This window comes from Schistocerca piceifrons, chromosome X (genome assembly GCF_021461385.2).
Source record: "Schistocerca piceifrons isolate TAMUIC-IGC-003096 chromosome X, iqSchPice1.1, whole genome shotgun sequence".
In the NCBI taxonomy this organism is placed as follows: Eukaryota; Metazoa; Arthropoda; class Insecta; order Orthoptera; family Acrididae; genus Schistocerca; species Schistocerca piceifrons.
Window position 1 is genome coordinate 427683610 of NC_060149.1, and position 27987 is coordinate 427711596.

Here is a 27987-nt window from a genome sequence, read left to right on the forward strand (position 1 = left end):
AAAACAAAAAACAAAAAAAAGAAACACCATCAAAAAATTCACGTCATGAGGAGGGTGTAAAATTCTTTGAGCAGTTTATGTGATTTTTACATCTCATTTTGTAAAATAAGAGTTTCTATAGAATGATTTTTTTGTGGTATTGGCGGAATTAAAGCTGTGAGGACGGGGCGTGAGTCGTGCTTGGATAGCTCAGTTAGCAGAGCACTTGCCCGCGAAATGCAAAGGTCCCGAGTTCGAGTCTCGGTCCGGCAAACAGTTTTAGTCTGCCAGGAAGTTTCAAGAGTTTCTATGTTTCAATGCCCCGCAAAGATGCCGCAGACAATACAAATCGTCACAGACACGGACGACCAAGTTAAAATCCTATCAGTTTCACAGCAATATATGATCATGTGACGATTTGATTAGTGTCCACTCTATAGAAGATACTGTTAAATCTTTATGACTTTTTTTCAATCAGCCTTATTACTTACGCCATCAAAATTTCAGTTCTGCTAGATTTCGAAAGATGCAGCGTAATATGCTCCATTATGTCACGTAATATACATGTAAGCATAACGAATAGGTATTAAATACTAGCTAAAGTAACATTTTCCATTAAATTATATCGGTATGGTGAGCACCTACTGCTGTAAAATGAGTCAACGTCGAGCATATACACTGATTAAGGCTACTTGCAATAGCGGTCGAAGCTTTGGTTCGTTTTACATGTCTCATGAATCCAGAAGAATTTTGTGAAAACAGGTCTGGCCACGGAAGCTTAAGCACACAAACAAGTAACTTTATTTAAAAAAAAAAATGTTAGTAACTGGTCGAATCAACTGGTTATTCTGATCACTTCCCATAACTTGGTGCGAGACCCACTTAAATGCCAAGTACGGACGCTTTTCCTACTAAAACAGATTAGGATTGGACATTAGTAGACTAGAGACAACAGAAGTGGTTGGTTTGTGGGATTAAAAGGACCAGACTGCTACGGTCATCGGTCCGACAACAGAAGTCCACCTAAAAAAAAAAAAAAAACGGAATTCGCTTTTCCTCATAATCATCCTTTGCACTCATTCGCACCCCAGCTACACTACTCAGCAAAACTTTGGTATACTACCGTAAAATGTAGTCTACAATACTAGATGTCTCACTGACCTAGGCACTTCATGCATTACTCAGCTGGAGCCCATATACTGGACTGTGTTTACTACTGGCATGGTCTGCGGCTGTTTCCCAGTCATGTAAACATACCGCTGCTTCAGCGGCACACCGTGAGCAATCCAGTATCAACAACAACTTCATTCCCATTATTTCAGTACTGCAGTAACATACCATGTAGAGGCATACAAAACTTTGATCGAGTCAGCATAGTGGCTTTACTTTCAGCAGATCATACAGAGCGAGATGTCGCTGATCGGTTACATGTCACTTAAAGTGGTGTGTCTTAGGTGTGGAGAAAGTACAGAGAGACGGGAAATGTGAACGACAGACATCGTAGTAGTAGTCATCGTATGAAAACACCATAGCAGGATCGTTTCCTCCAACTGTCGGCTCGCAGGCGTCCAACATTAACTGCCAGAAATATTGGAAATGACTTCTCCCGGACAACAGGGATTCGTGTATCAGCCAAAAAATGCGAAGGAAATTGGATCATGGTGGTTTTCGTTCCAGATGACCAATGAGAAGTTTTGCGCTGAACGAATCGAAAAAAAAAAAAAAAAAAAAAAAAAAAAAAAAAAAAAAAAAAAATGGTTCAAATGGCTCTAAGCACTATGGGACTTAACATCTGAGGTTATCAGTCCTCTAGACTTAGCACTACTTAAACCTAAGGACATCACACACATCCATGCCCGAGGCAGGATTCGAACCTGCGACCGTAGCAGCAGCGCGGTTCCGGACTGAAGTGCTTAAAATCGCTCGGCCACAGCGGCCGGCGAACGAACCGAACCGACACAATCTAAGGACCTGGGCTCTTGCCCAACAGCAATGGACCATTGCAGCATGGAGTAATGTCACGTTTGCTGACGAGACCAGGATTGGTTTGCGACTGGACAATAGACGTGTTAGGGTTTGGAGAAGCCCTATACGAAACCAGGAACGCCGATACGTTCAGAAAGTTTATCCGTTTGCGGGTGGAAGTATAATGTTATAGGCGGCAATAATGATGGGACGGCGGACACCTCTAATTCCGATCTATGGCAATTTGACTGGTCCCCGAAGACATTCTAGCAGTGTCTCGGTCTCTTCAAATATGCAACATCAACCGAATGCATTGGATAGCACAGTCACTAGACATGAATGCAACTGAGCATGCATGGAACCCGTTGAAGGTGGCCATCGCACAGCGTTCGAACCCATCTGACAATCTTCAGGACCTCAATGAAGCTGCCATTGACGAGTGGGACCCCATACCGCACGACAAACTTGATGGCCTCATCCAGAGCATCCGTCGCAGAGTGGAAGAACACCGTGTGCGGGGAGGACATACTACTAAAGACCAATAAGCCCGCCCAGTTGGCCGTACGGTCTAACGCACGGCTTTCCGGGCGGGAAGGAGCGCCTGGTCCCCGGCACGAATCCGCCCGGCGGATTTGTATCGAGGTCCGGTGAACCGGCCAGTTTGTGGATGGTTTTTAGGCAGTTTTCAATCTGCCTCGGCGAATGCGGGGTGGTTCCCTTTATTCCGCCTCAGTTACACTATGTCGGCGATTGCTGCGCAAACAAGTTCTCCACGTACGCGTACACCACCATTACTCTACCACGCAAACATAGGGGTTACACTCGTCTGGTATGAGACGTTCCCTGGGGGGTCCACCGGGGGCCGAACCGCACAATAACCCTGGGTTCGGTGTGGGGCGGCGGAGGGGTGACGTGGACTGCGGTAGTCGTCGTGGGGTTGTGGACCACTGCGGCTGCGGCGGGTACAGAGCCTCTCCGTCGTTTCTAGGTCCCCGGTTAACATACAATACAATACAATACAAGACCAATAATCATCATCATGAGATAAAGATTTTCACTGTCTTTGTTTTCAGGGTGTACACACAGGAGAGAGCCTGCTTTGTTTTGTAATGATTTTTTGTAACTAGCCAAAATCGTTCTTGTTTTCAGAAGGAATTATTTGGTTCGTAAGGTATTGCACAAACCTCAACGGGTGTACTATAAAAAGTCATTGTAGTAAACTCTATGATATTCGAAACGTTTGTTGAGCTGTGTACAAACAATAAAAAGTTTTAAAGAAGCTACGCTCCAGTAGTTAAAAGTTGATTTGATGGTTTTGCACCCAGAATTATAAATACACCACACACAGTTCAGCTACTGGTATGAAAGTAGCTCGCAGAGAAGTCTGTGTTTACAGTATCACTAGTGTGTTTACCCCAAGGCTGCCGAAGGGGTCAGAAGAAAATGTCATCAGTGCGTGGCAGCACTTTGAACCGCGAGGCCGGCCGCAGAAGGCGCAGTACATGCAGCTGCTTCCATTGAAACGCGGCAGAAACACACTTTGTTATGTAAGTGGAAACATCGTTGCCAGCATTTAACTAAGTTCAGACGTTTACTGCCTGACGGCGTGAATGCTCGACACTAAATATGTGGCGTTTTCTCGAACTTTCAATGCGATGGTGAGCCCTGAGTCGGAGGTCGATAAAAAAAAATGGCTAAAAATTTTGGCTCAATTACACTTAACAGTCACCAATGCAACATAGACATGCAGCCAGCAACCCCCCCTCCTCCCTTGCACACCGTCATGAAGCTTACTTTTTGGCTACTTTTAATTTACGTTCGATTTCCTTGCTACGTGTTCCTTGTGTGTTTAGTTAAGAAGATGAAATGTCACAGCTCTGAATGACCAATTACGCTTAGCTCGTTGATTAGCGTTACGCCAAGTTCATACAGTTCACTGCAAGACTGTCCCTACGTGTTGCTAATCACAGTTAAGGGAGACAATGATGATGGTGTCTTCAGACGGAAGACTGGTTTGATGCAGCTCTCCAAGCAAGTCTATACTGCACAACTCTGTTCGTCTCGTTAAGTACTGGATTCCCTCTACAACTTTTAACCTCACATTTCCCTCCTTTGCCAAACTAACATTCTTTGATGCCTCAGGATGTGACTAATCAATCGGTCCCTTCTTTTAGTCAAGTTGTGCCATAAATTTCTTTCTTCTCCAGTTCCATTCGATACCTGCTCATAAGTTATTCAATCAACCCATATCCTCGTCGACGCGCAAGTCGCCGAAGTGGCGTCACCTCAAAAGACCTGCGCCAGGCGATCGTGTCTACCCGCTGGGAGGCCCTCGCCACACGACATTTCATTTCGTCTTCAGCGTTCTGCTGTTGCACAACATTTCAAAAGCTTCTACTCTCTTTTTGTCTGAACCGCTTATCGTCCACGTTTCGCTTCCACACAAATTCCGAAAATACTTCGTAAACATTCAAATTTATATCAGATGTCAACAAACTGCTCTTCTTCAGAAACGCTTTCCTTGCCATTGGCGTTTTACATTTTATATCCTCTCTACTAACCGCCTTTTCTTGCTGCGCTGTATGAAATAAATCATCGGCTTCTTCTTAGAATAATACCAAGTATTTGGATACTGTGGCGCCAAAGAAATAAAATCGCACAAAAATGATGAAAGAGAACTTTGTGCTGTGAGAATATATTCTTGCTGTAATATTTTGGGCAATCTCTTACATTCTGTTTCAAATATTTGAATGATTTTATCTTTAATTTCCCTCCGTATTATGATTTTGTAACTACCCGGAAAAGATTTATAAAGCAAATATAATATCGAATAAAATACACAAAACAGTTTATTTTCGCACATTCTTTACAACACCGGCAAGATATATACACGGTCCAGTCGCACTTATGTGACCACCGCCAATGTTAGACTTCAACGTGCAACAACCACTAACAGACGGCAGGTTGCAGCACTAGCAATGGAGGGTATATAAAGTGTGTCGATGAGGACGGGGGAAGGGGGGGGGGGCAAGGGTGAAAGCATTTCCGAAACAGCTAAGTCTGTAAACTGTTCGCGTGCCGCCGTGGTTAAAGTGTACCGTGCATGGCAAAATTGCGCAATCCAAAATTCGCTCCGAGGCAACTGTTGTGGACCATGGACCATAGATGACAGGGGTGAACGACGGCTGTGGATATATGTACGGGCAGACAGACGTGCAACTGTTGAGCAACTGATCGCCCAGATGAACCAAGGGACTACCAACAGTGTCTTCCCAATGACCGCTCAGCCAACGTTGCTGCGGATGGGCCTCCGCAGCAAGCGTCTGGTTCATGCACCCATGGTGCCTGCTGCTCACCGGCGACGAAGGCAACAACATGCACGCCAATAACGCAACTGGACGTCCACTGATTGGCGACTGGTGGCCTTTTCACATGAATCACGTTTTACGCTCCATCAGATAGATGGCCGCTTGGGTGTACGGCGTGGAACGTCTGAAAGCAAACACGCTGCAACAATCGTCGGAAGCTTTATGGTCTGGGGAATGCTTACGTGGCATTCCTTGGGTTATCTTGTCATTCTGGAAGACACAATAGATCAACACGAGTATGCATCTATCTTTGGGGACCATGTCCACCCCTATATGCAGGTTTCCTCTGCATGATGGCATCCACCAGCACGACAATGCAACGTGTCACAGCTCGCTGTGTACGTGCGTGGTTTGCAGAGCACTAGAACGAGTTTATCGTACTCCCCTGGCCACCAAACTCCCCGGATTTAAACCCAATCGGGAATCTGTGGGAAACCCAGCGCAGCTGGTCACGGCACTAGAGTCGACATGGTTCCACATCCCTGTTCGTAACTTCCAGAACCTCGTCGACTCTCTTTCTGCACGTCAGGCAGCGGCCCGCGATGTAAAAAGATGGATATTTAAGTTTTTGACAGGTGGTTACAATGTGACTGGACAGTGTAAGTTACGTGTTAATTTTGGCATCCTTTATATTAGTCAACTGCCCAACTAATCGGTTCCAAACCGTTGCTTATGTTGGCACGCTTGTTCTCACCTACACGCTGACTTACTCCTGTATAATGCCTCCGTTGACAGAAAGCACAAGTCACGTGTTGCCCGCGAACTGTTCTCGATCGCCCACAAGGTTTCGCAAGGCGCAAGAGCACCCACATGAACGTTACGAACAAAATTCTAGAAACGTCGAAATCCATTATCATCCCAAGTGTCGGTTTCTGGAACTATGTCGACTGCTTTACACACTACTTGGAAATAATAGAGCCAATGCTGCAGACTGGACTTCTTCACACCACTCGTATTTAAAGACGAAAGTTAATGCTGCTCACCTTTAACAAGTAGCTATCCCTTTACTTTTTTATAGTCTTCTGCCATCGCTTTCACAATACGCCTTGTTTAAATTTCACGGAGTGGAGTAATGTGACTGTCTTGTATTTTCGTTAAAACGTACAAATTACAATAATTAATTTGTCATAAACTTAACTGATGATGTACATGGGAGGGAAAAAATGAAGTTAAAAGTGCGTTACTAATTATTTATTCCCTATTTGTATAGAGCGGTTCAAGAATGCACGTAATTACAATCATAACTGTGGAATGTTGGCACAATGAATCGTCAGACTGTAGTTTTGTAAATGAAGACGTTCGCTGTGTATACTTCTGATAAAAATTTGTCTCCGTTCTGGTCACGTGTCAGCTTTTAAATTCCACAATATTTCGAAGAGTGTCATACTAATCACTTTCTGGCGAAGTCTGAAATGATAACGGGTATGACGCCAGTCGAAATCTTGCGGAATTTCACTGGTGCCGCCTAGCTGGAAATTCATGAGCTTTCACCAACGAAAAGTTCTGCGTTTCGAGCATATGGCACAAATACCATATGCTTTTGCTAAATCTTGATGTTGTTTCATACTCTTTTCGTACTTGACATAGTATTTTACGTTTTAGACTGAATTAATGTATTAATGTATTTCAATAAAACTGAAAATTGTCAAAGAAGAAGAAGAAGAAGAAGAAGAAGAAGAAGAAGATGATGAAGAACATATATAATACTTGGGGATTGAACAGTCTTTTCCTGTTACACTACGAGGCCCCTAACATAAGATGCAAAATGTTTCATATCTTTTGCAATATCTGCAATACTGATGTAAACAATGGAGCGAACGACAAATGCATCATTTTTTCCCATTACCCGTGGCTTAGAACCATCATACTAGCAAAATTCAAATTTGTAGTACTGTTATGTTTGCACAACTCTGCATACAGATATTCTGACAACCACCCTGCTTTCTGGTATAGTTCTGGATATTGAGCGGCCATTAATTTATAAACTGTGGCCTGTCTGCATGTGTATCTCTAACTACCTTGCACACGATACTCCAACACTGGAAAGAGAAGCAAGCGCGCAGACGCTGAAGCAGGCTGTACTTGTAATGTGAAACGTTCCGCGCTGCCGAGTGCTTCTTTACGCCGCGACGGCGAAGTGCTCCAGCACAAGCACTGCTTTCTTTAAGTTCATTTGGACTCTCAACAGGACCCTATTCGCGAACCAAGTTAAATTCCTTAAGCTTTTTTTACTTTTTATTTCCAAAGCGTTGCTTATGTCAGCTTGTATTTTTCCTAATCGATATGCCATACTCAGAATTCCTGAAAGCTTAAGATTTTGACGTTAACTGTCGGCTAGGCTGACAGTGACAGATTACTGGTAGGACAAATTGCTCCATATGGCGAGGCATCCAACCTGAGATAACGCCGCGCGGTATCTGTAACGCCCAACGCTGGTTACACCCTCTCAAACGTTTACATAGCAAAGAAGCGATAACAGTGCTTCAACGGCAAAACTTCCTCTCCAAGGAACGCCTGTGACCGTTTTAGGGAGCTTGTGAGTTAATCCCTTAGCCAAGAGATAGCCGACCGTCTAATCTCAGTTAATCTTGGGGTGGATTTTCATATGCTGCGGCTCTTTCGGGCGTGACATGTGAGGTGACGCTGCGATGATCCAGATTGTTGGAGCGTTCAGGCGAACGGGTTAAGTATCACAGAGTTATGAGCAACATAAACTTTAGTAGATAAATAGGCTAATACGTATTCTTCAGAATGCTTAACAGTAGTCCAATTTGCATACATCATCATCATCATCATCATCATCATCATCATCATCATCAACAACCACATAAACTCCCCACTTGTAATACCCGCCTACAGGTTTCTCCATACATTAGTATTCTCTGTCACACACAGCAACGTTGCTCCCGCACTTTTTTTCTAATGCCGTCTACCCCGTTTCGATTAGGTCGTCGTTTAGATCTTTTACTATGTCTTTGAATCTAATAAACAATTTCCTTGGACCATCAACCATTGTCATGAACTCTCGTCTGGCTACATGTCACGCCCACCTCATGTTTATTTTAAACACAACTTCCACTCGAGTCTGCGCCCTGATGCATTTCTTTGTTTTGCTGTCACTCCTAGTAATTCCCAAAATACAGCTCACCATAATCCTCAGTTTTTAAGCAGTTTTCGAATTTAAATGCCGTGCCTCATAGTCATATGCATAAACTAGTATTACGTGACACGATGTCTACAAAATGTCTCGTCTTTCCGCAATGTCACCAGCCCGGCTTATGATTGAAAGACTCCCAATATTACTAAATTTTACTGATTCTATGTATACAGTATAGTAGAAAGAATAGATGAATAAATCTGAAGACGATTTGGTAGTATATACTGTACGTAGTTCAGTACACAAAGCTGCCACCCAAGGCAGCAACAACGGCTTTACTCACGTTGGGCATGTCGCACTGAGCTTTGATGACAGATCCGGGTACGTCATTCCATGCTGCTATATCTCTATCCCAGAGTTCATCACTCATAATGACTGGCGAGTGGTCTCGTGTCAGTCTCTTAGCAACCCATGACCAGATGTTTTCAATGGGTGAAAGATCCGGAAAACGTGCTGTTTAGGGTAATATTCGAACACCTTCTGTATCGAGGCATGTCACGACAGCAGGGGCAACATGTGGTCTTTTGTTATCTTGCCAGCAGTGATAGTGTTTTACACCCAATGGCATCCCATACTATCACACTAGGTGCTGCGGGCGTATGACGACGACGAATGCAATCTGGCAATGTTCATTCACCTCGCGATGCTGTACGCGGAACTAGGGCTCGTCTGAAAAGACGACGTGGTGCCACCCATGCGCCCACTAATGTTGTTGGTCGTACCATGTCGACGTACTACTCTGCTGCCACGTTAAGGGAAACGGTAACAATGGTCGCCGAGCTGACAGTCGTGCTCCAGATGTTGATGCACTGTCGGTGTTGACATTGGCTTTCTGTAGACAAGTGCCGTACCTGGCTCAAGGCAAGTGACGTGGCTGTAGGATCCTGCACGGCAGAGTAAACAATATGCCTGCCCTCTCCGGCGCTAGTCACCAGCCTACTGAGATCCTGCATGGCGTTGAGTATGGCCCTCCTAAACCCACGCATTCCATTCTAGTCTGACAATCATGGGTTCCCCAACTTATGGCTAGCAGCAATATCGCAGAACGATACACAAACTGCAGTCTCGAGGGGCCACGATCATGCTGTTGTCGAACTCCGACACGCCTTTTATAATGAGAAGGAGAAACGGCTATCTTCTCACTATCAACCAACATTCAAATGCGATTTCTCCACGCGTAATCTTTCTTAGCTTAATGTCCAGTCGACAACGATGTCATTAGAGACGAAGCACAAGCTCTGATTACGGAAGGATGGAGAAGGAAAGCGACCGTGCCCTTTCGAAGGAACCATCCCGGCATTTGACTTAGGCGATTTAGAGAAAACGCGGAAAACCTAAATCAGGATGGCTGGACGAGGGTTTGAAACGTCGTCCTCCCGAATGCGAGTCCAGTGTGCTAAACACCGCGTTACCCCGCTTGGTTGCGTAATCTCTCAATACGACAAAATATAAACGTGGTCAATCGTACCTGTGTTGAGCGGGATGTGCCGAAACGCTAACCACTTCTTAAGCCACAGGTGTCTTCTAGGTGGTACTAAATGAGTCACTTCGAGGCAAATATCTAAAATCGAGAAGCAGAGGCGGCCAGTTAATGACAAAAATCTCCGGGCTAAAAACAATCTGTCACAAGGCATGGACTCCCATAGTTCTTTTCAGGATCCTACAGTTATAAACCTAGGAGCTGTTATGAAGATCTGTCAAATCAATACTGAAGGTGTAAGTAAATCTAAGTGTCAAATCTTACGGAAGATTTTATCAAAATGTATCACGAAAGATGTTGCGATACGGGAAACCCCTGTTAAAAATGAAGATTACATGTATCAGAGACCAAAAACTCCTGCCGTTGACGTCTAGGAGTAACGTACCATTGTGCTTATGGGGTGGCAACTTACATACGATCGCCAATTAAGAATGTATATCTATGCTCTTTATCTGATCTCTATGACATCCACTAAGTTACAGTAAACATTTATGAACTAACAGTAATTAATAAATACAAGCTTCCAGTTATCTCTCGGCCTCCATAGGCCATTCCGCCATTTACCTCTGAGATTTTAACAGTAACCACATTCAATGCAAGTTTAATGAAAATTGTGAAGTCCTTGTATGTTAGGCAGAAGATAACTTGTATTTGGTGTTTGGTGCCACGAATAAAGTAATCCACCAATCTTTATTAAAATTAGGACAAGTATCCCACTCGTCTCATCCTCCCACGGCATGGATGAAACGTTAGAAAAATAAAGAGGGATTTGTTTACTAAAAATTTGGACATTGAATGGATTTTGCAAAAGCAAATGACTACAAGAGGTTTGTTGGAGCTATGGCAAGTGCAGCAACAAGGCAATTCCTCAGGGCTATCCCAAGTAACGTGCTCCAGTTTGAAATGATAGTACCGAGAAACAGTATGACGAATTTCTAAAAGTGGTGACTAAAATTCAGATAATCTACATGATAAACTTGATACAGCCGGACGTCGAAGGCGGACAGAGATTGCTATGTCATTCCATTTTAAAACATCACGTAGAGAAGCATAGTCATTATTAATGACATTAGGTGGAAACAAAAGTATGGGTCAACACCCATATTTCAGCTAATAGGATTATGCCACATTTACTGTCTACATCCAGAGCACCAAGGGATAAAGTTCATACAAGGTGCATCAGATGCAAACTTATATCGCTTAAAAAGAACGTCACTGAGCAATCTGAGTTTTCAGAACTCTGTTTCTGAAATTTCAGTTGCTCTTAAAACCGTGCAAGCTAGAAAATCAGTATGAAGTAATGGAATCCATCCCGAATTTCTTCTGCACTGTGGGAAGTATACAAAAAGACAGCTAGCAGAATTCTTTGCTGGCGTTTCGATATCTGGTTCAATCCACAAAACCCGAAACTATCTAAAAATCATAATACTCAAACCTTGCAAGTCAGCATACCAGCCAAAAAACAATCGTCCAGTTGCACTACTGAACATCATTTACAAGTTCCTTGAAGTAATTCTCTACAATTACATTACCCCAGTGGTCTTTCGGAACCATCTTGTTGCCCAAGCTGGATTCTGCCCAGGATGGAGCTGCACTCATCAAGTCTTATCACTAATAATATTCACTGAAGCAGAATATCAAATGAGGTAAAAACCATCAGTTGCTTTCGTAGATCTAAGTAAAGCCTATAATACAATTTGGATGCACGGGCTGCTTTATAAATTATTTCAATTTATTCCCTGCAGACGCGCAACGAAACTAATTGACAAGATGTTAGCTGGAAGGAAATTTACATTAACTACAGGAATAAACACAAGCGGCCCCAAAGAAGTGATCTGTCCTCACTTCGCTGTTGTTTAAGTTATATTCATTTGACATTCCTTCAACAGAGTCCAGAGAGCTTGGCTGTAGGGATGATTGGGCAATAGCCACCAAAAACAAAACATTCTAAACAACTGAAGGAATCTTACTCTTCATCTGCCCTTCTCAAGTTAATACCTCCGTAAAATGGGGTTTACAACCCAACTAAAAGAAAACAGAAGTTGCACGTTTTAATCTGTTTAATATATTGGCACAGAGAGCCCTTGCTGTCTATTTTGAGAGAGACAAACTTCGACATAACAAAATATCTTCGGATCACCTTATTTAGGACACTTTGTGAAGCATTTGAGATGAACATTTGCTACGCTCAAAAGCAGGAACAGCGTTCTCTGTAAGTTCTGTGGCAATAGTTGTTGATCGTCAACAGGGAAACGTTCTCCTCTATCACGGGAAATTTATTCACAGCTTTTCTTTTTGAAGCGAAGTGTTAAGTTTCGTCAGTATGATGATGTCCCTGGAGCAAATTGTAGGAGACAGTGTTTCAAATTAATCACATTATTTTCTAATCAATTGAATAACAACATTTGTATGTTGCAGCTAAAGGATTTAACCTGCTCGCAAAGAGTTTCATATAATTACGACTTCTTAGCCCAGTACCTACACATTCAGTACAGTGAAGAGGGGTAATTTGGAGAGCGGGGCAATATGAATAATGCTAATAAGTTGACAACATTAAGACAAAACGCGAGACGCCATGTGGAGAGGTGATACATAGTGAGATGTAAGTGGTTTGTGAACTCTCTTTCGATAAATCAGGTCTCTGAAGCTGAACTGGACGTCTCTGGAAAATTTCTTATGGTGGAATGTATGTAGCAATCTCCATATTAATTAGTAGCTTATAATATTTTGCTTCATTTACTTAAGTTTTTATAGAACACATGGTATACAAGCGATTCACGGGTGCCTTACCAGTTGCTAGCCGGACCTGTAGCCCATTCTAGTGTTTGAGCTGGGGGCTATGATCGAATCATCCATTGTTTGTCGACTCGCGGGGAAATCTCGATAGTGTGTCGCAGGGAAAATTGGATAGTGTTTTGTGATCAATTTGAACAAAATTTTAAACCCTAGTAGGAATTTATAAATGATTATTTACAACTAGTCTTTGTTAGTTTCTAATTTCCGATGGTAGGAAATTACAAGAAAAAGGAATGTAGGCTCTCTAATGCACAAAGGAGAGCACGGAACAGGCTACTATATAACGAGATGTCAGTTTTCGATATTGTAGAATTGTTCCTTGGACTAGTTTATATAGAAGAGTACTGTAAAAAAGGAGGGAATGTTGCAAATGGATGATTTGGTGCCTCATACACCAAAACCGATTGGTGATATTGGGCGTCCATCAATATAAGGAGCAGATCTGGCGAAAACTTTAGCAGACGGATTTCGGAATAACTCAGAGAGGACCGTGTGTTGCTAAGTATTCCTATGCTAAACGTTGCAACACTGGGTTACCAGCATCATGTTCAGTAAAAAATACAACAGGCAAAGATTAGTACCTAAGTTTTTGTAAGGGAAACACAGCTAGAGCAGCAGGGTTAAACAAGGAAGTAGTCAATTCCTATTTCAATGTTTTAGAAAATGTTGTGACAGAATTCGATTTCAATAACGGTCCGACATGTATCTACAATATCGACAGGAGTAGACTTCCTCTAACTAACAGACCACCTACAATAGTAGCAGAGAAAGGGAAAAAGGGAATCGTCAGCGTTACAAATGCTGAACGTGGCGAAAAATTTAGTGTTTTTGCATGTTGTAACACCATTGGCACTTACATATCCCGCTAGTAATATTCAGAGGAGTACGACGAAAGCCTGGTCTGCCAAATAATCTACCTAATGCGTCACTTCTATGCATGAGTGAGAGTAGCTATATACATGAAGACATATTCATGAAATTCCTTGAACACTTCAATAAATATTGTGTTCGAGGAAAAGTTTTGTTGATTGTGGATGGTCACACTTCCTATGCGTCCATATCAGCCAATGAATTTCGTTTGAACCACGGGACTGAATTGGTCAGCTTACCTCCCACTGTACCCATGTCCCTCAGCTGCTTGACCGCTGCGATTATTAAGGCTCTGAAGAATTACTACCATCAGGACTCTTCCACTTGGACGCATCCGAACCCTGTGTCTGCTATCACTAAATTCCAGTCTGGACTACTTTCCACAGAGGCTTGGAAATCCATGGCATCAGCTGGACTAGTGGTCAACGGTTTTTCAACTTAATGATGGAAGAATTCAACGACAATGAGGTAGGATACCTAAGACCTGAGAGTAATGAAGACGACAGTAAATGTCGGTTTTGCAGTATTCCAAAATGGGGGATTAAATTCGGTGTCCAAGTTGCAAAACATAGTACAACGAGCATTGTGTTGGGACAAAAGAAAGAATTGACATTTGCTATATGTTTCATGCTCATAATTATATGTAACTTATTTGAAGGCAATTATCTAAATGTGTAGTAAAACTAAGATTTTACACAATATTTTCAGTTTATTATTATTCATATTGCCCCCACAATGTATTCAAATTGCCCTACATTTTTTCACTTCGCAAAATTTTTGAGGTAAATCGTTTAGCTAAATTGTGAGTTAAATTGTTGATATTTTTATTTTTATAAAAATTCTAGAGCTTCCTTAAACATGTATGTGCAACACTATGTATTAATACTTGCAAATACCTCCGTTCATTTCAAGAAAAACGTTAAAATGTTTCAAATTATCCAAATTAACCCTCTTTAGTTGATAAAAAGTATCCGGACACCCCAATAAAATGTAGAACTTAGCATTAGACGTCAAGAGCAGTGGGCCAAGGAGATGGGGATTACTGTGTTGTCAGTAGATGATGATGAATGTGGGGCGCTCAACATCATGGTCATCAGATCAAGTCAGCACGCCATTCTCAGGGGGGAGGGGGGGGCGGAGACGGCTGTCCCCCACATGCGGAGAACCTTCTAATACATTTAAGTGTGTCTCCCGTCCCCAGCACTTTATGGACGAGGCCAGACAGTGCACAAAATTTCAGAATCCCTGTAACCCTAGTGTCAGTGTCGGCGAAGATCTTGGGCAGCTCTCCAACCAAACTGAGGGCTGCCCAAATGTCAGTATATAAGACACACCTTGCTAAAATATGCTGAACCTGAAGTGGCACACCGTGAACTTTACGGAGTGGTAGATCCACCTACTGGAGGAGGAAACCGCATGCAATGGAATGGCAAATCAACATGAAAACACCATCCCGATACTCTTCTTTGGCTGCTTTGTCGATTATTATATAGTTTCCTCATATCTCGACATGTCCAGGTATCCAACAAAATATCACCCTCTTGCCACGGTGTTGAAGCCGCTGTAAGGAATCGTGGATGAGCTGTATAGATTGGTCTACCACATACATTTGATGGACCACAAGTAGTACCCTGAGCGAGTCAGGTCAGTCGAGAAACCTTGTACTGTGATGCCTGTGAAGCCACTCCAGTTCCATCATTATGCCATATAACTCCGCATCATAATTTGTGAACGGTTCCGTAAGGTGAATTTTGAAAACCCTACCAGGAAAAACAGGCAAGGGCGTTCTCTTGCTGGGATCTGCCCATATAAACAACAATAAAACTGTGGTGTGCACTTAAAATTGAAGAAAACTAAGCTATACAAACGTAATCTTCAGAACAAGTTTTCTTATATTGCGGCAAGCTTAAAGTCACTTTGGGCCTTTGACCAATAGCTGTGTATTCAGAGGCCTGATATATCTAGATCCTTGAGACCATCAGTAGCACGTAATCCGAACGGCTTTTTGGCATGGGGTCGATACCTGAACTGCAGCGGGAAGTTGGGGTGGGCTTCAACACTAAATGCCAACGACTGAGGCAACTTTGAGATTTTCGGACCATATCGCGCCAGAAGGAGGCGCCGCCGAATCCGAGTGGTGGTTCACCAGCCTCCGCAAACGGACTCTGAACTGGGCTAGTCCGAAAGGCTCCAGTCAATATCCGAATGCTCTCACAGTGGACACCACCTAACATCTTAAGGCAAGAAATACGGGCTAATCCACAAACCACGCTGCTGTAATCTAACCGCGATATGACACATGCCCCATAAAACTCCAGGAGACGGGACCTGAAGCTCTTTGTTCGGAGATCTTTCAGGTGCGACAGCCAAGTTCATTTCGAGTCAAACAGAAGATTGGAAAAGCGCACATTGACCCTAAAATATAAAATATTGTCCCCATCGTGAGCTCTGGTTGTTTAAAACTTTGATGAGTATGGTTAAAACTGACACACGTAGTAATCTGTGGTGAGAACCTAAAACCAGTTTTATTGGCCCAAGCTTCCAATTTCCTGATGGGCAGGTGTAGCTGCGTCGTTATCATTGCAGAGCGGAGGAAGGACAGAAGACTGCGAAGTCATCCATAAACAGAGAGCATTTAACAGGGCTCCCGACTGCGGAGGAGATCCCATTGATAGCGACTGCAAACAGTTTGACACTCAGTGCACTCGCTTGGAGACCCCTTTCTCCCAAATATAGCAATTAAACAACACAAACGCGATACTGAAAGAACCGGTCCACCAGGAAGACTGGATAAGAAGTTGCAGACGTCCACGTAAGCCCCAATTACGGAGAAGGATCTGCAAGCGGTGTCCTGCACTTTTCCAAAATGAGAAAAGACACCAATCAAATGGTTTCGTCGTAAGATGGAATCCTGTATCGCCGTCTCCAACAGAATTAACTTGTCAAGGGGAGAACAGTAGCGCCTGAAAACGCACTCGTAGTTGCAAAGATGACTTCGGGATTCGAGGAGCCAGACGAGGCAGCAGTTGACCATGCGCTCTGGAGTCTAACTCATACAACTGGTAAGGACTACACCGTGGTAATCGTTAAGCGAAAGCGCATGTGGACGAGGAGCTAGTGACATCATAGCGTGGAATTCCACGTTTCACTACACTGCAGAGCGTGAAATAAAGAATCTGACACGTTAGATTGTTGCCTCGTGGAGAGGACCGTGGACAGCGAAATGCAACATCGTTTTACGTTACAAGCAGAATATACGAGCCGCCATATTTTATGGTGTTAAACATCGTATCTGGTGGGTTTTCTTTGGTTCAAATGGCTCTAAGCACTCTGGGACTTAACATCTGAGGTCATCAGTCCACTGGACTTAGAACTACTTAAACCTAACTAACCTAAGGACATCACACACATCCATGAACGATGCAGGATTCGAACCTGCGACCGTTGCAGCAGCGCGGTTCCAGACTGAAGCGCCTAGAACCGCTTGGTCACAACGGTCGGCTGGGTTTTCTTTCTCATAGAGTACGTGATATGGTTTCAAAGCACACAGAAAGTGAGGAACTCTCAGAGATGCGTCGTTTTAGCTACGATTTGTTATAATAAAATGATAGGAAACCGCAGATCGGTAGGTAAAGACATCTTGTGTTGATATTTTTGGTGTTATAACTTGTGTGCTACGAAAGTATACAATTTCTATGCTACAATGCAATGATAATCTATGAAAGGCGCGTCTTTACCGCACAATTTGCATCTTAAATATTAAGTAATGAGATTTGCAGTTACAATCTTAAGACACTGTACGCCATGTACGCATGTGCAATAGCTATGTCGCGCAGTTCATAGTATCATAGGCTCTTGAGTTGCGTAGAGCAAAGTAGTGTAGGTTCGCGTCCGCCTTCCAAATTTTTTTCATCTTTTCTTTTCTATTATATTCTGGGTCTTTCTTATTCATTTAATAAGAGTATTATCTCAAAAGCCAATGTTATTTATTATAAATTATGTATTTGCTGCAATTCTTGTTGCAAAGGCCAACGATTGGAATGTTTCCTCAGTGACCAGAAATCTTATCGTGACTGCCAGTCTATGTCTGAGAATGAATACATGCTACACACTGGAAGTTTTTACTCCTACGAACTTTCTGTAAAATATATATATATATATAGATTAACTGACTGGCTCATGTTTGTATCTCGCCGACAAATATCTTTTTCAATTATGATGAGCAGCTCTTCTTCCATTCGAGTGAAATCAGGAAACGAATCTCGATCTTGAAATCTTTATGATGAAGTACGTTATTTCAGAATGTTAGTAGTAAATGAAACATCGAGAATATGGATATCACGCACGCGCAAATTGACATTAGACACTATACCATAACTATATTCAATTTAAATTTACATTACGCAGTGTTCCTCTACCAGCAATTTGCTGTTCAATCCATCGAGGAGTCAAGAATCTTCACGATTTTCACCGCTCTTCTTCGACAATACCGAACAGAGCTACTGCAGCTGTTTTACGCACGTCCATTTTCGTAAAGAAATTTTGTGGTCTGCGAGCCAAATAAAGCCGACAATGGCCACTAGACAGTGCTGAGAGCACAAATCACGCTAACCAGCTCGTCCGGTGTGCCGCTGGAGTGAGGTCTGATGTCGTGTTCGCGTCCACATCGACGTTAACCGTGTCGTCCCGTATGAGGACGGATTTAGGGTCGGTACGATCCTTGCCTCGTTTCCGTAAAGGAATTAATATTGCCTCCTTCCCAATCGAAGGATACTGTTGTTCCAAACCAGATCCGATTGAAACAAGATAGGAGCTTGCCTTTGGCTCGAGGGCACAGACGATGGAGCACTGCATAATGAATCTGATCGAGTCCTGACGCAGTGTCTCTGGCAGCGGACAGACACGATTACAGACTCCACATGGAGGATGAAGGACTGTAGACCTTCTCGTCAGACGACATGAAGCACTGCCTCCTCATCTTCACAGTACTACGGAACGCCTGAAACGCAGTCGCGGTAAAAAAGTGTTCAGCTAAAACCTGAGCCATGTCTTTCGGCGCGTCCACCAAGACCCCATTTCTCAACAAGGGCATAAGGTAAGGTGTACTGCCGTTGCCTGAAATTCGCCTTATGGGTCCCAAACTGGCTACCTGGAAGTTGACCGATTAATGGGAGTCGCGAATTCCTTCCAGGAGTTCCTCTCCCGTTCTTCTATAGCTCGCCTCGCTTGTGCTCTTGCAGACCGGAAGATTTCCTGTAGTTGAATCGTGTTTTAATCTCCACAAAGCTCAGCGTCTATCTCTGATTGCCAAGCAACATACGTCATTTCACCAAGGAACAGGCCGTCGTCTGAGGTGCTTGCTAGACTGGGACTGTAATCTGTGGCAGCTCGCTAGATCAGACAGGTGATATGGTCCACCGTCCCCAGGTACAATAATGTTGTTTGAAGATGGCCTGCTGAATGTATCATTAGCAATTTGCCCTTCTTTGTAGTCTCCTGCCAACCACCGGCCGAGTCAGCAGATTAATCTACACCGGAAAGCAGTCACTAGAATGCAAGTCTTTGGCCACTTCCCACTGAAATGAGTCTGCAAAAGCTGGTGAGTAAAAACAAAGTTCAGTGGCTGAAGTTGACCTTGTAACTGTAGAAAAGTGTTCATCTGATAAGAATTAAAATGGGAGATATTCTCTGAATGAACGAGACGCTCGATAATTCGACCTCTGGAGCGAGTGGAAGCCGAGACCTACAGCACATTGTGTGCACTGAAGTCCCCCCGCCCCGCCGAAGGACTGGGTGGGGGGATGCGCCGAGGAGTTCAATCAGTGGACCTATATCCAACGGATCATGAAGTGGAAGATGTGAAACAACACTGATTTTAAATTGTGTAAGAACTTCAACTGAAACTAGTTGTATAGCCGTGGTAAGGAGGACAGGAGAGTAGTAGCGTCCATCGTAAACCCTTAATCAAGGTGTGTCAGCGACTTTAAAATGAGTTTCTTGTAAGCAAATGTAGAATAGGCTCTTCTGGGTCAGGAGCTGTCATTATGCCAAACACGATTCGTATCCATTTAATTTCCACTGCGACAGGGAAGTCTCTGTGGGAGCCATTGACTAGCAATGGCTGAGCTTGTCCTTCTCCCGCGGTGGTCGTGACTTACCCGAATGGTCAGGGAAAACATGAGAGGTTGCCCAGCTCTCCGGTTCCCCCATGTGTATATCAGTGTCATCAACCATAAAATCACAATCAGGAAGGGAGAGTGTTCGCCGATCGAATGGTTTTTCTGCCACTTTCTTCGATTTCGAAAGACTTTGTGTGTGACGTTCTTCCTTACTTATGGAAGGAGTTGCTTGCATGGGCAGAGGTGATGGCTTAGTGGGTTTCAGTTGGTGTGCAATGGTCTGTGGCTGAGGTTCCAAGTCTGTTGTTGACGGTTTCTGAATGATTTTTTTTTCTGTTTGAATGATGTAGATTTGGGTACAAGTGTATCTTTTCCCCTCACTGGTACACTGACAAATGCATGCACTAGCTCTTGAATCTGTGGCGGCGTTTCTGTAGAGGTATCACACTTGGCGACTGGTTTCTTAAGCGTCGATGCACAAGAAGTAGCAAACACTTGAGGTTGCGTAGCTTTGAACGCTCTTTTAGCTTCACCATAGGGCATGTGTCTCGTAACTTTCAACTCCAAAATTTTCCTTTCTTCATTATACACCCGTCACATCTTGTTCCATACTGCATGATCCCTGCAGCAGTTTATACATTTCGGAGGAAGTGTACGAGAGTCGACTGATTCGCGACCTGAGCCTCCACAATTTTAACTTCTATCCCTCCAGTTACATGCTATAGTGATATGATCCCACACTTCAAGCATTAAGTTAACTTGCGAACAAACTGTCAAACCTTAAGCCTGGAAGAATATATTCAGGTAATTCCAGGGTGTTGGACGTTAGAATAAATGTTGCAGTTCTGCACTTCAGTGACACTCATATTTTCCATTCTTCATGTAGCTCCTCAAGGTCCATCTCCGTTATATAGGAGCAAGTCCTCACGCCTTTACAGTAGTTATGGAAGTTACGCAACTCAGTCTCAACAGGGTAGTCACTTAAGCATAAGGTCTTGCATCCCATAAGCTTAAATACTTGGTTTGACATGGCAGTTTCAACTAGAAGTGTTCCATTACGAAATGAGTTGACGGCAGAAAAGGTTGGCGAAACTGGCCAGTAACCCCCACCCTCCCCCACAGATCGGGAAACCCGAGGTCACCATACTCGTGCTCAACCACTGCTGGTGGAGCCCCTTGGGAAAGAGACAGCCCGCCCTTCCCAAGTTGTGGACACACTTCGTTGGGGCCCCTCCGCTGAGGCCTGTCCGGCTTGGGTGACCCTGCCAGTCACTACGCTACCGCCGGTATAGCTCTCAGCGTCATTGAGACACAAAAACGCTCCCGCCCGGCACTAAAGCCGCCTACAACAAAGCGGTGTCCCCTGAGAGGATTGTCAGTAGAGTAGCAGAAACAGTAGAATGGGTTAGTCTGGAGAGATCAGTGACTTGGGACGTGAACTCGACTTATTTATTTCAACAACCATTCACCTCATCAGCACCAAGGCTTCAGATGGGGAAGCCAAGGCCCCCATTCTCTGAAACACATCACTTTCCACCGCCGATCTTAACGATGGTCCCAGAGAAACGCCAAAATTTTTGTGTTCCGTCGCGAACATCTAAGGTGTCCATTTTAAGAAATGAGACATTTCTTCGAACCTCTCATTATTAAGTACTAAAGGTGCCACAGAAAGTGTGAACATTTTGACAGAGTATAAAGTGTGAACATTTTAACAGCGCATTAAATATGGAGTATTGAGAGTAAAACAAAAGTAGTCTGAAGAGAATTTGAGGCACCTTTAAGAGCACAGTAAAACAAGAGTCCTCAACTGCTGCAGCACGTACAATGAGAGTTGACGCTATCTATCAGACTCCCTAGAATGATAACCATTATTGTCAGTAGAGTAGCACAAACAGTAGAATGGGTTAGTCTGGAGAGATCAGTGACTTGGGACGTGAACTCGACTTATTTATTTCAACAACCATTCACCTCATCAGCACCAAGGCTTCAGATGGGGAAGCCAAGGCCCCCATTCTCTGAAACACATCACATTTCTTAATGTTCTTATTGTTATTCAGTTTTCACCAAAAATCTGCCTATAACATATGTATTCTACTCAACTGAATGAAAAGGTAACACTGTGTCATCGTTCAAAAACAGCACGAGCATCCGTATTACATTTAAGTAACTCTTGCAATTTCTTTTATACTACAAGAATTTCTTTCTTTTCAATTTTTGGCATCATGCGAATTTCATAGACGATGGAGTCATTAAAATCGCCTTGTCGGCCGCAATGTCTTCTTCAAGAGTGAGGAACGGACCAGTCTTGAAAACACAGTCTCTTCTCACAGTAAAAACCGACTCGTCCTGTTTCAACTTCAGAAATATGAAAGACCAATATCATCATCATTCTCTCGTCAAATTAGGAGAAAAGCAATTACTGTGCTGATTTTTTGAACTTCAGCGCCATGAAGATAACATCACAACAGACTGAAATTTCAGGTACATAATAGAGCACAAAGAACATACAGAGGAAAGAAGGAAGACTAGGGTTTAACGTCCAGTTGACGACGAGGTCATTAGATATTGAGCAGAATCTCCGATTGGGGGGAAGAGTGTGTCCTTTTGAAAGGCCTTAAGATATAAGGGGGCGATCAAAAAGTATCCGTTCGCAGACCGTACGTCTGGAATCGATATGCCAATCAGGTAAAATCGCAGTGAGCCCTAAGGCAATCATTCCATCGGCGCAACAAGTTTAAGGTATCCATAACAGTCTGCTGCACATCCTCGTCCGACAGGAATCGTCGACCCATCAAGGCCTTTTTAAGGGACCGAAGTCGTAACAAGCGCATGCGGAGAGATCACATTTATAGGGCGGGTGCTCGAGTGTCCCGCACTTGACTTGGCGTAACTTCTGCCTAACGACATCTGCGATATGGGGACGTTTGTTGTCATGAAGCAGCAGCACCCCTTGTCGCTGCTTTCCCGGACGTTTCGCCTTAATTGCACGCGCACCATTTCCAACGTTGGTTTTCGACAGACACACTGCCCCATACAGTCTTCGTTTACCGATGAATGTTTACCGGTGTTTCTCCTTCGGCAGCCAAGAAAGGATGACAAAACGTTGGTCCTGTTTGGACGCATATTTTAATAACGTCGTCGTAGTTCACATTTCCGCAGTTAGCGCACGCACATTACAAAGACACGAATGTCACACTAAGTCCGATGCATATACTGCACTACCGCTTGGAAGTCGTGCTGCGTAGCATATACGCCGCAGAAACGCCCTCAAAGAAACTTTTTGATCGTCCCCTTATGTTTTGGTTGACGTAAAATGCTGATCTACATGAGTGGAGGGGAATTCAACCACTGTCCTTCCGACTGCAAATCAAGTGTTTTACTAAGGCGCCGCCTAGCTTTGTGAGAGGAAGAATGCAAGGTAGATAGGATAGAAATTCGTATATTATCGACTCCTTGATTTTAGTGACGGCGCTATGGCTCAACAAGTAAAAAATACGTTTTTGCCTTTACGGATAACTTCTGCCAATCTCCAGCAGTGTTTATGGAAAACTGAAAACCTAGACCAGGATGGTGTGACAGCTATTTACGTCCCTCTCCCCCCCCCCCCCCATTCCAATCAACAACCCAAGTAACTTCCGACGTCTTAAACGCAGTGTTTTCTCACTCGGTGACACGAGAACTAGTAGTGATGCACCTGGGATTCGCATTACTGAGGAAATCCATCTCTGAATGGTCAACTGGAACAGAGCTACAGAACGGCCAATAAGTGCGTCGCCGTCAGCGATCGGCAGGCTGTCAGATAGAAATAAATGCCTTAAAGAGTTTTAATGGGTACTATTAACAGTACGTGGGTTCACAGTCGTTATCGTCTCATGAACATGGAAGAGAAATAGGCGGATAAAAAGAAGTCCAATAATGACTCATGAAATGTGATGTTCTACAGGGTCACTGGGATGACAATTATGTCAATGCCATGAAGGTGGAGAAATTTTTATTTTCGAAAATTGATTGCAAAACGCTGGAGAAATGTCTGCTTCAATGGTGTGTCATCTTAGGTCTGCAACCTTAGCACATAGTGGGGAAGGAAAGGATACCGACAGACTTCGAGGGATTGCAGCAGGTGTCTTTAAGGATAAACTGCGGATAAGATCCCTGTTGGAAAGCATCATCCAACGACGCTACAGAGTGTCAAAGTTAAAGACATAACGTCTGCCGATAGACCCCCGTTTTGACAGCAAACACACAATAGAGTAAAAACATGTCCGAAAGAACGGACACCACACATACATACAAACATTAGTGTGGTAGTCGTCACCATGCACAACATTCGCTTTGGCATGTGCATATCTTGGCTTTTTCCGAATTATGCATGCTCTCAACACTTTCTTCCAATGATGAGAAGGTGCAGATTTCAGACTCAGAGTACAAATGTCGACAATATGAAGTTTGCTTTGATCATCATAGTGCTTCAAGAGCCACTGTCTGAATTCCCTTGCCTTTCTCCGAACTGACAGTCAACTGAACTACGCAGTTACAGTGGGACTTAACGGTGTAACGAGGAATGCCAATCACAGTGCCACTCCCCCCTCCCCTCCAAATACACAAAAAACCTTCCGATCTGTAGTCTGAGACACCCACGCAGCTCCGAATTCCACGAATATCTTTCCTTTAACACCTTTATTGCGTTATGCAACGTCAGACCTCACACTGCCCGTCACGCCTCAACGGTGGCCTGAGTGTTCGCGACACACATCGCCGACTGGCCACATGTTGGCTATACGGAAACGAGTGCGCTGTCAACGTCCTCCAGCAGTTCGAAGCAACAAACTATTCACTCATGTCGGAACAGATTGACGGAAACACCATTCAAACACATTTGAATGACCTGTACAAACTAAATACAGCTCCTCATAACTTCATAAAGTACGGACAACTGCGTGTCAAATGGTTCAAATGGTTCTGAGCACTATGGGACTTAACATCTGTGGTCATCAGTCCCCTAGAACTTAGAACTACTTAAACCTAACTAACCTAAGGACATCACACACATCCATGCCCGAGGCAGGATTCGAACCTGCGACCGTAGCAGTCGCGCAGTTCCGGACTGAGCGCCTAGAACCGCTAGACCACCGAGGCCGGCCAACTGCGTATCAGAAATGAGAGTTTAGTGATATGATGTTTCATTTATCTGTAAAGCCATTACATGTGGCATAAATGTCGATATTTCTGCAGTTATTCCTTTATGGTCTTCGCAGTTCATAAAATACGCGTTTAAAATCTCTCTCTTCTTTGGTCAAGACGCCGATAATGCCGCGTAACCTTGAGATAAAAACAATTACAGCAAGGCTAAAAAATCTCCCTGGCTAAATATTTAGAGTGTTTCTAGAACCGCTCAAAGAATACTGCAGGACCTTCCCACGCAGATTCGTTTCACATCTAAGCTGCCATGTCCCCAGCCTTCCTCTGTATTGGTCGTAGTAAATTCCAAGAAGGAAACAAAGCCTTCGGTAGTCATGGTATTTTCTGTATAATGCACTGCCTGACAAAAAAGTGAAACACTCAGAAGACATGGTTAGATGTCAATGTAACTTCGTACACATGTACACCACAGGCAAGTATGGAAATGTTTATAGTTACAATTCTCAGCGTCAGATAGAACGGGTACTAGAGCACGTTAGTGTTGTTTGTGTTTAGTGCTGTTCAAATGGCTCTGAGCACTATGGGACTTAACATCTGAGGTCATCAGTCCCCTAGAACTTAGAACTACTTAAACCTAATTAACCAAAGGACATCACACAACACCCAGTCATCACGAGGCAGAGAAAATCCCTGACCCCGCCGGGAATCGAACCCGGGAACCCGGGCGTAGGAAGCGAGAACGCTACCGAACGACCACGAGCTGCGGACTCTCTTCGTCAAGATTCCCTCCGACCACCACAACCTGTCACCTGAGAAGAAGTAATGGGCTCCCTAAAACATTCCGTCGTGTTATCCCGTGCTACTAGTCGGAAATGGAATTACCGTCCCATGTTAAAGCTGCCTTTAATACCACAACACAAAAGGCTGCGTTTGGAGTGGTACCGTGACCAGGAAGCATGGCCTGCTGACGAATGGCGTTGCATTGCGTACAACCGTTCTGCACTATCCTGGGTTATCATCGCCAGCGAGTATGGTAGTGACTGGAGAGGCAAAGTGGTGTTTGGCGTCACAGTGTGGTGAACCATCGGGTATGAGTTGAGGTCACGGTTCGTAGCGATAGAGGGAACTCTGACGAGACCAAGCGAGGTGGCGCAGTGGTTAGACACTGGACTCGAATTTGGTAGGACGACGGTTCAATCCCGCGTCCGGCCATCCTGATTTAGGTTTTCCGTGATTTCCCTAAATCACTCCAGGCAAATGCCGGGATGGTTCCTCTGAAAGGGCACGGCCGACTTCCTTCCCCATCCTTCCCTAATCCGATGAGACCGATGACCACGCTGTCTGGTCTCCTTCCCCAAACAACCAACCAACCAACTCTGACGGCACAACGGTACGTCAACGGGTATCCTGGGTCCTCCTGTGTTACCTCTTAAAGCGACAGTATCGTAGTGCCATTTTTTAGGACAATGCTCGGCCACGCATGGCACGAGACACTATAAACCGTCTGTGTGATCTTTATCATACGTTAATTACAAAGATAATAAGAAAAATTGATACATCCAGCTTTAATTACTACTGTAAATGTAACTGCCACACATGGCCCCGAAAAAGCAACGTAAATTATAACTGGAGGCCCATATAAGAAGAAAACTTGACGAAAGAAACTCTTTATAAATACTGACACAGGTAAATTTATCACGGAAGAAAACGTAAATGACGTACCTTTTGGAGGAAAGAGTTCATCCATTTTGTGAAAGTCTTCTTCTGGATGGCAAGACGCTCCTCCTGCAGGGCGCGAATGCGGCCCTGCTCGAATTTGATAACGTCCTCCCGCTGCGTCATAGCGTTTCGTGGCGGGTCGTAGTCGTGCACATACTGGGCTGTAACAAAAGACACAGTTCCTCAGTTCACAGAATACATTAACATGCCCGATAAACATCACTTTCATGGCAAAAACGGAAGTTGCTGCACCTAGAAGAGTGTTACAATCGTTACCAAACAGGGATCATTGGAACCAACAGAAAACTCTTATAAATATCATTCAGCTCATTAACGTCAACACAGAGCAGACTGTATGTGTTTTGTTCCAGTACAGGATGGTACGTTAACATCTCGATACCCAGCATATGATCGGAGAGGCAGTATGTCAGTAGAGTCATTAACGCCTCATATAGCAAATTAAGAATCTTGGACTTCAAAAAATAACACAGACTACGTATCGAATTTCGTCATTAACTGTATGAGCAGCTGTAAAGCACCGAAGGTACGACGAAATGTTGATATCGTCTTTAAAAAAAAAGTTATTCGTTTAAACAGTAGGGTCTTATTTTATAGCACCTGTTCTTTGTTCATCAATTACGTGTTCGTCCACGAACACAAAACGCCAGTATAACAGCACTAAATTCGGGAACAGTCCTACATTTAGAGCAGAGTACATAATATGACATATATTACGTATTTCGATTTTCACTTTTCACGTCAAATTTATGTTTTCAAAAATAACACATTTTCAGTGGGGGGGGGGGGGAGAGGGGGGGGAAGGGAGGGGGGGAGGGGGGGAGGGGGGGAGGGAGGGAGGGAGGGAGGGAGGGAGGGAGGGAGAGAGAGAGAGCAACACCCAGTTCCCTGTTTTCTCTCGTTCTGAATTAGATCCATACCAAAATGTCCGCCCATATTTACACAACCAAGTACATATACTTTTACCCTCAGACCAACGAGATATCTTAGCCTGATGTACTGCTATCCAGATAAAGGCAAACCTCTGTCTATTTCCTCTCCACCTGTTGCGTTTTTCATAATTTCTTCTCGTCACATGGAGAGCATGTACCTGCTAGTTCGCAAAGTTCTCCGAAACTACTGCTTTGATGCCCGTGGCTGGAGCCTGAAGCACCATGAACAACGAGATCGTTTGAGACGGAGCAGAAGCTTGGGACAGGAATTCGTTCGGGCTCTTCAAAGGCACCATACCGCTCTTTGCCTTCTTAACGGCTTCCATGCAAAACCTAAATCTGGTGATTTAAACTTCCATCTTACAAAATGCCAGTGGACACGGATACTCTCCACAACAACTAAATACTACGGTGTTTCGGTTCGCATCTTCCAATTTACGTACAA

General features: G+C 43.9%; 1 protein-coding gene across 1 annotated transcript in view; it reads right to left on the reverse strand.

Annotated features, from left to right (window-relative positions):
* LOC124722947 (spectrin beta chain, non-erythrocytic 2) overlaps positions 1-27987 on the reverse strand; it is a 315201-nt gene that overhangs the window by 234983 nt on the left and 52231 nt on the right. The window contains exon 2 of the mRNA XM_047248111.1: positions 26596-26753. Within this exon, the coding sequence (XP_047104067.1) occupies positions 26596-26753 (158 nt within the window). The remainder of the gene's footprint in view (positions 1-26595; positions 26754-27987) is intronic.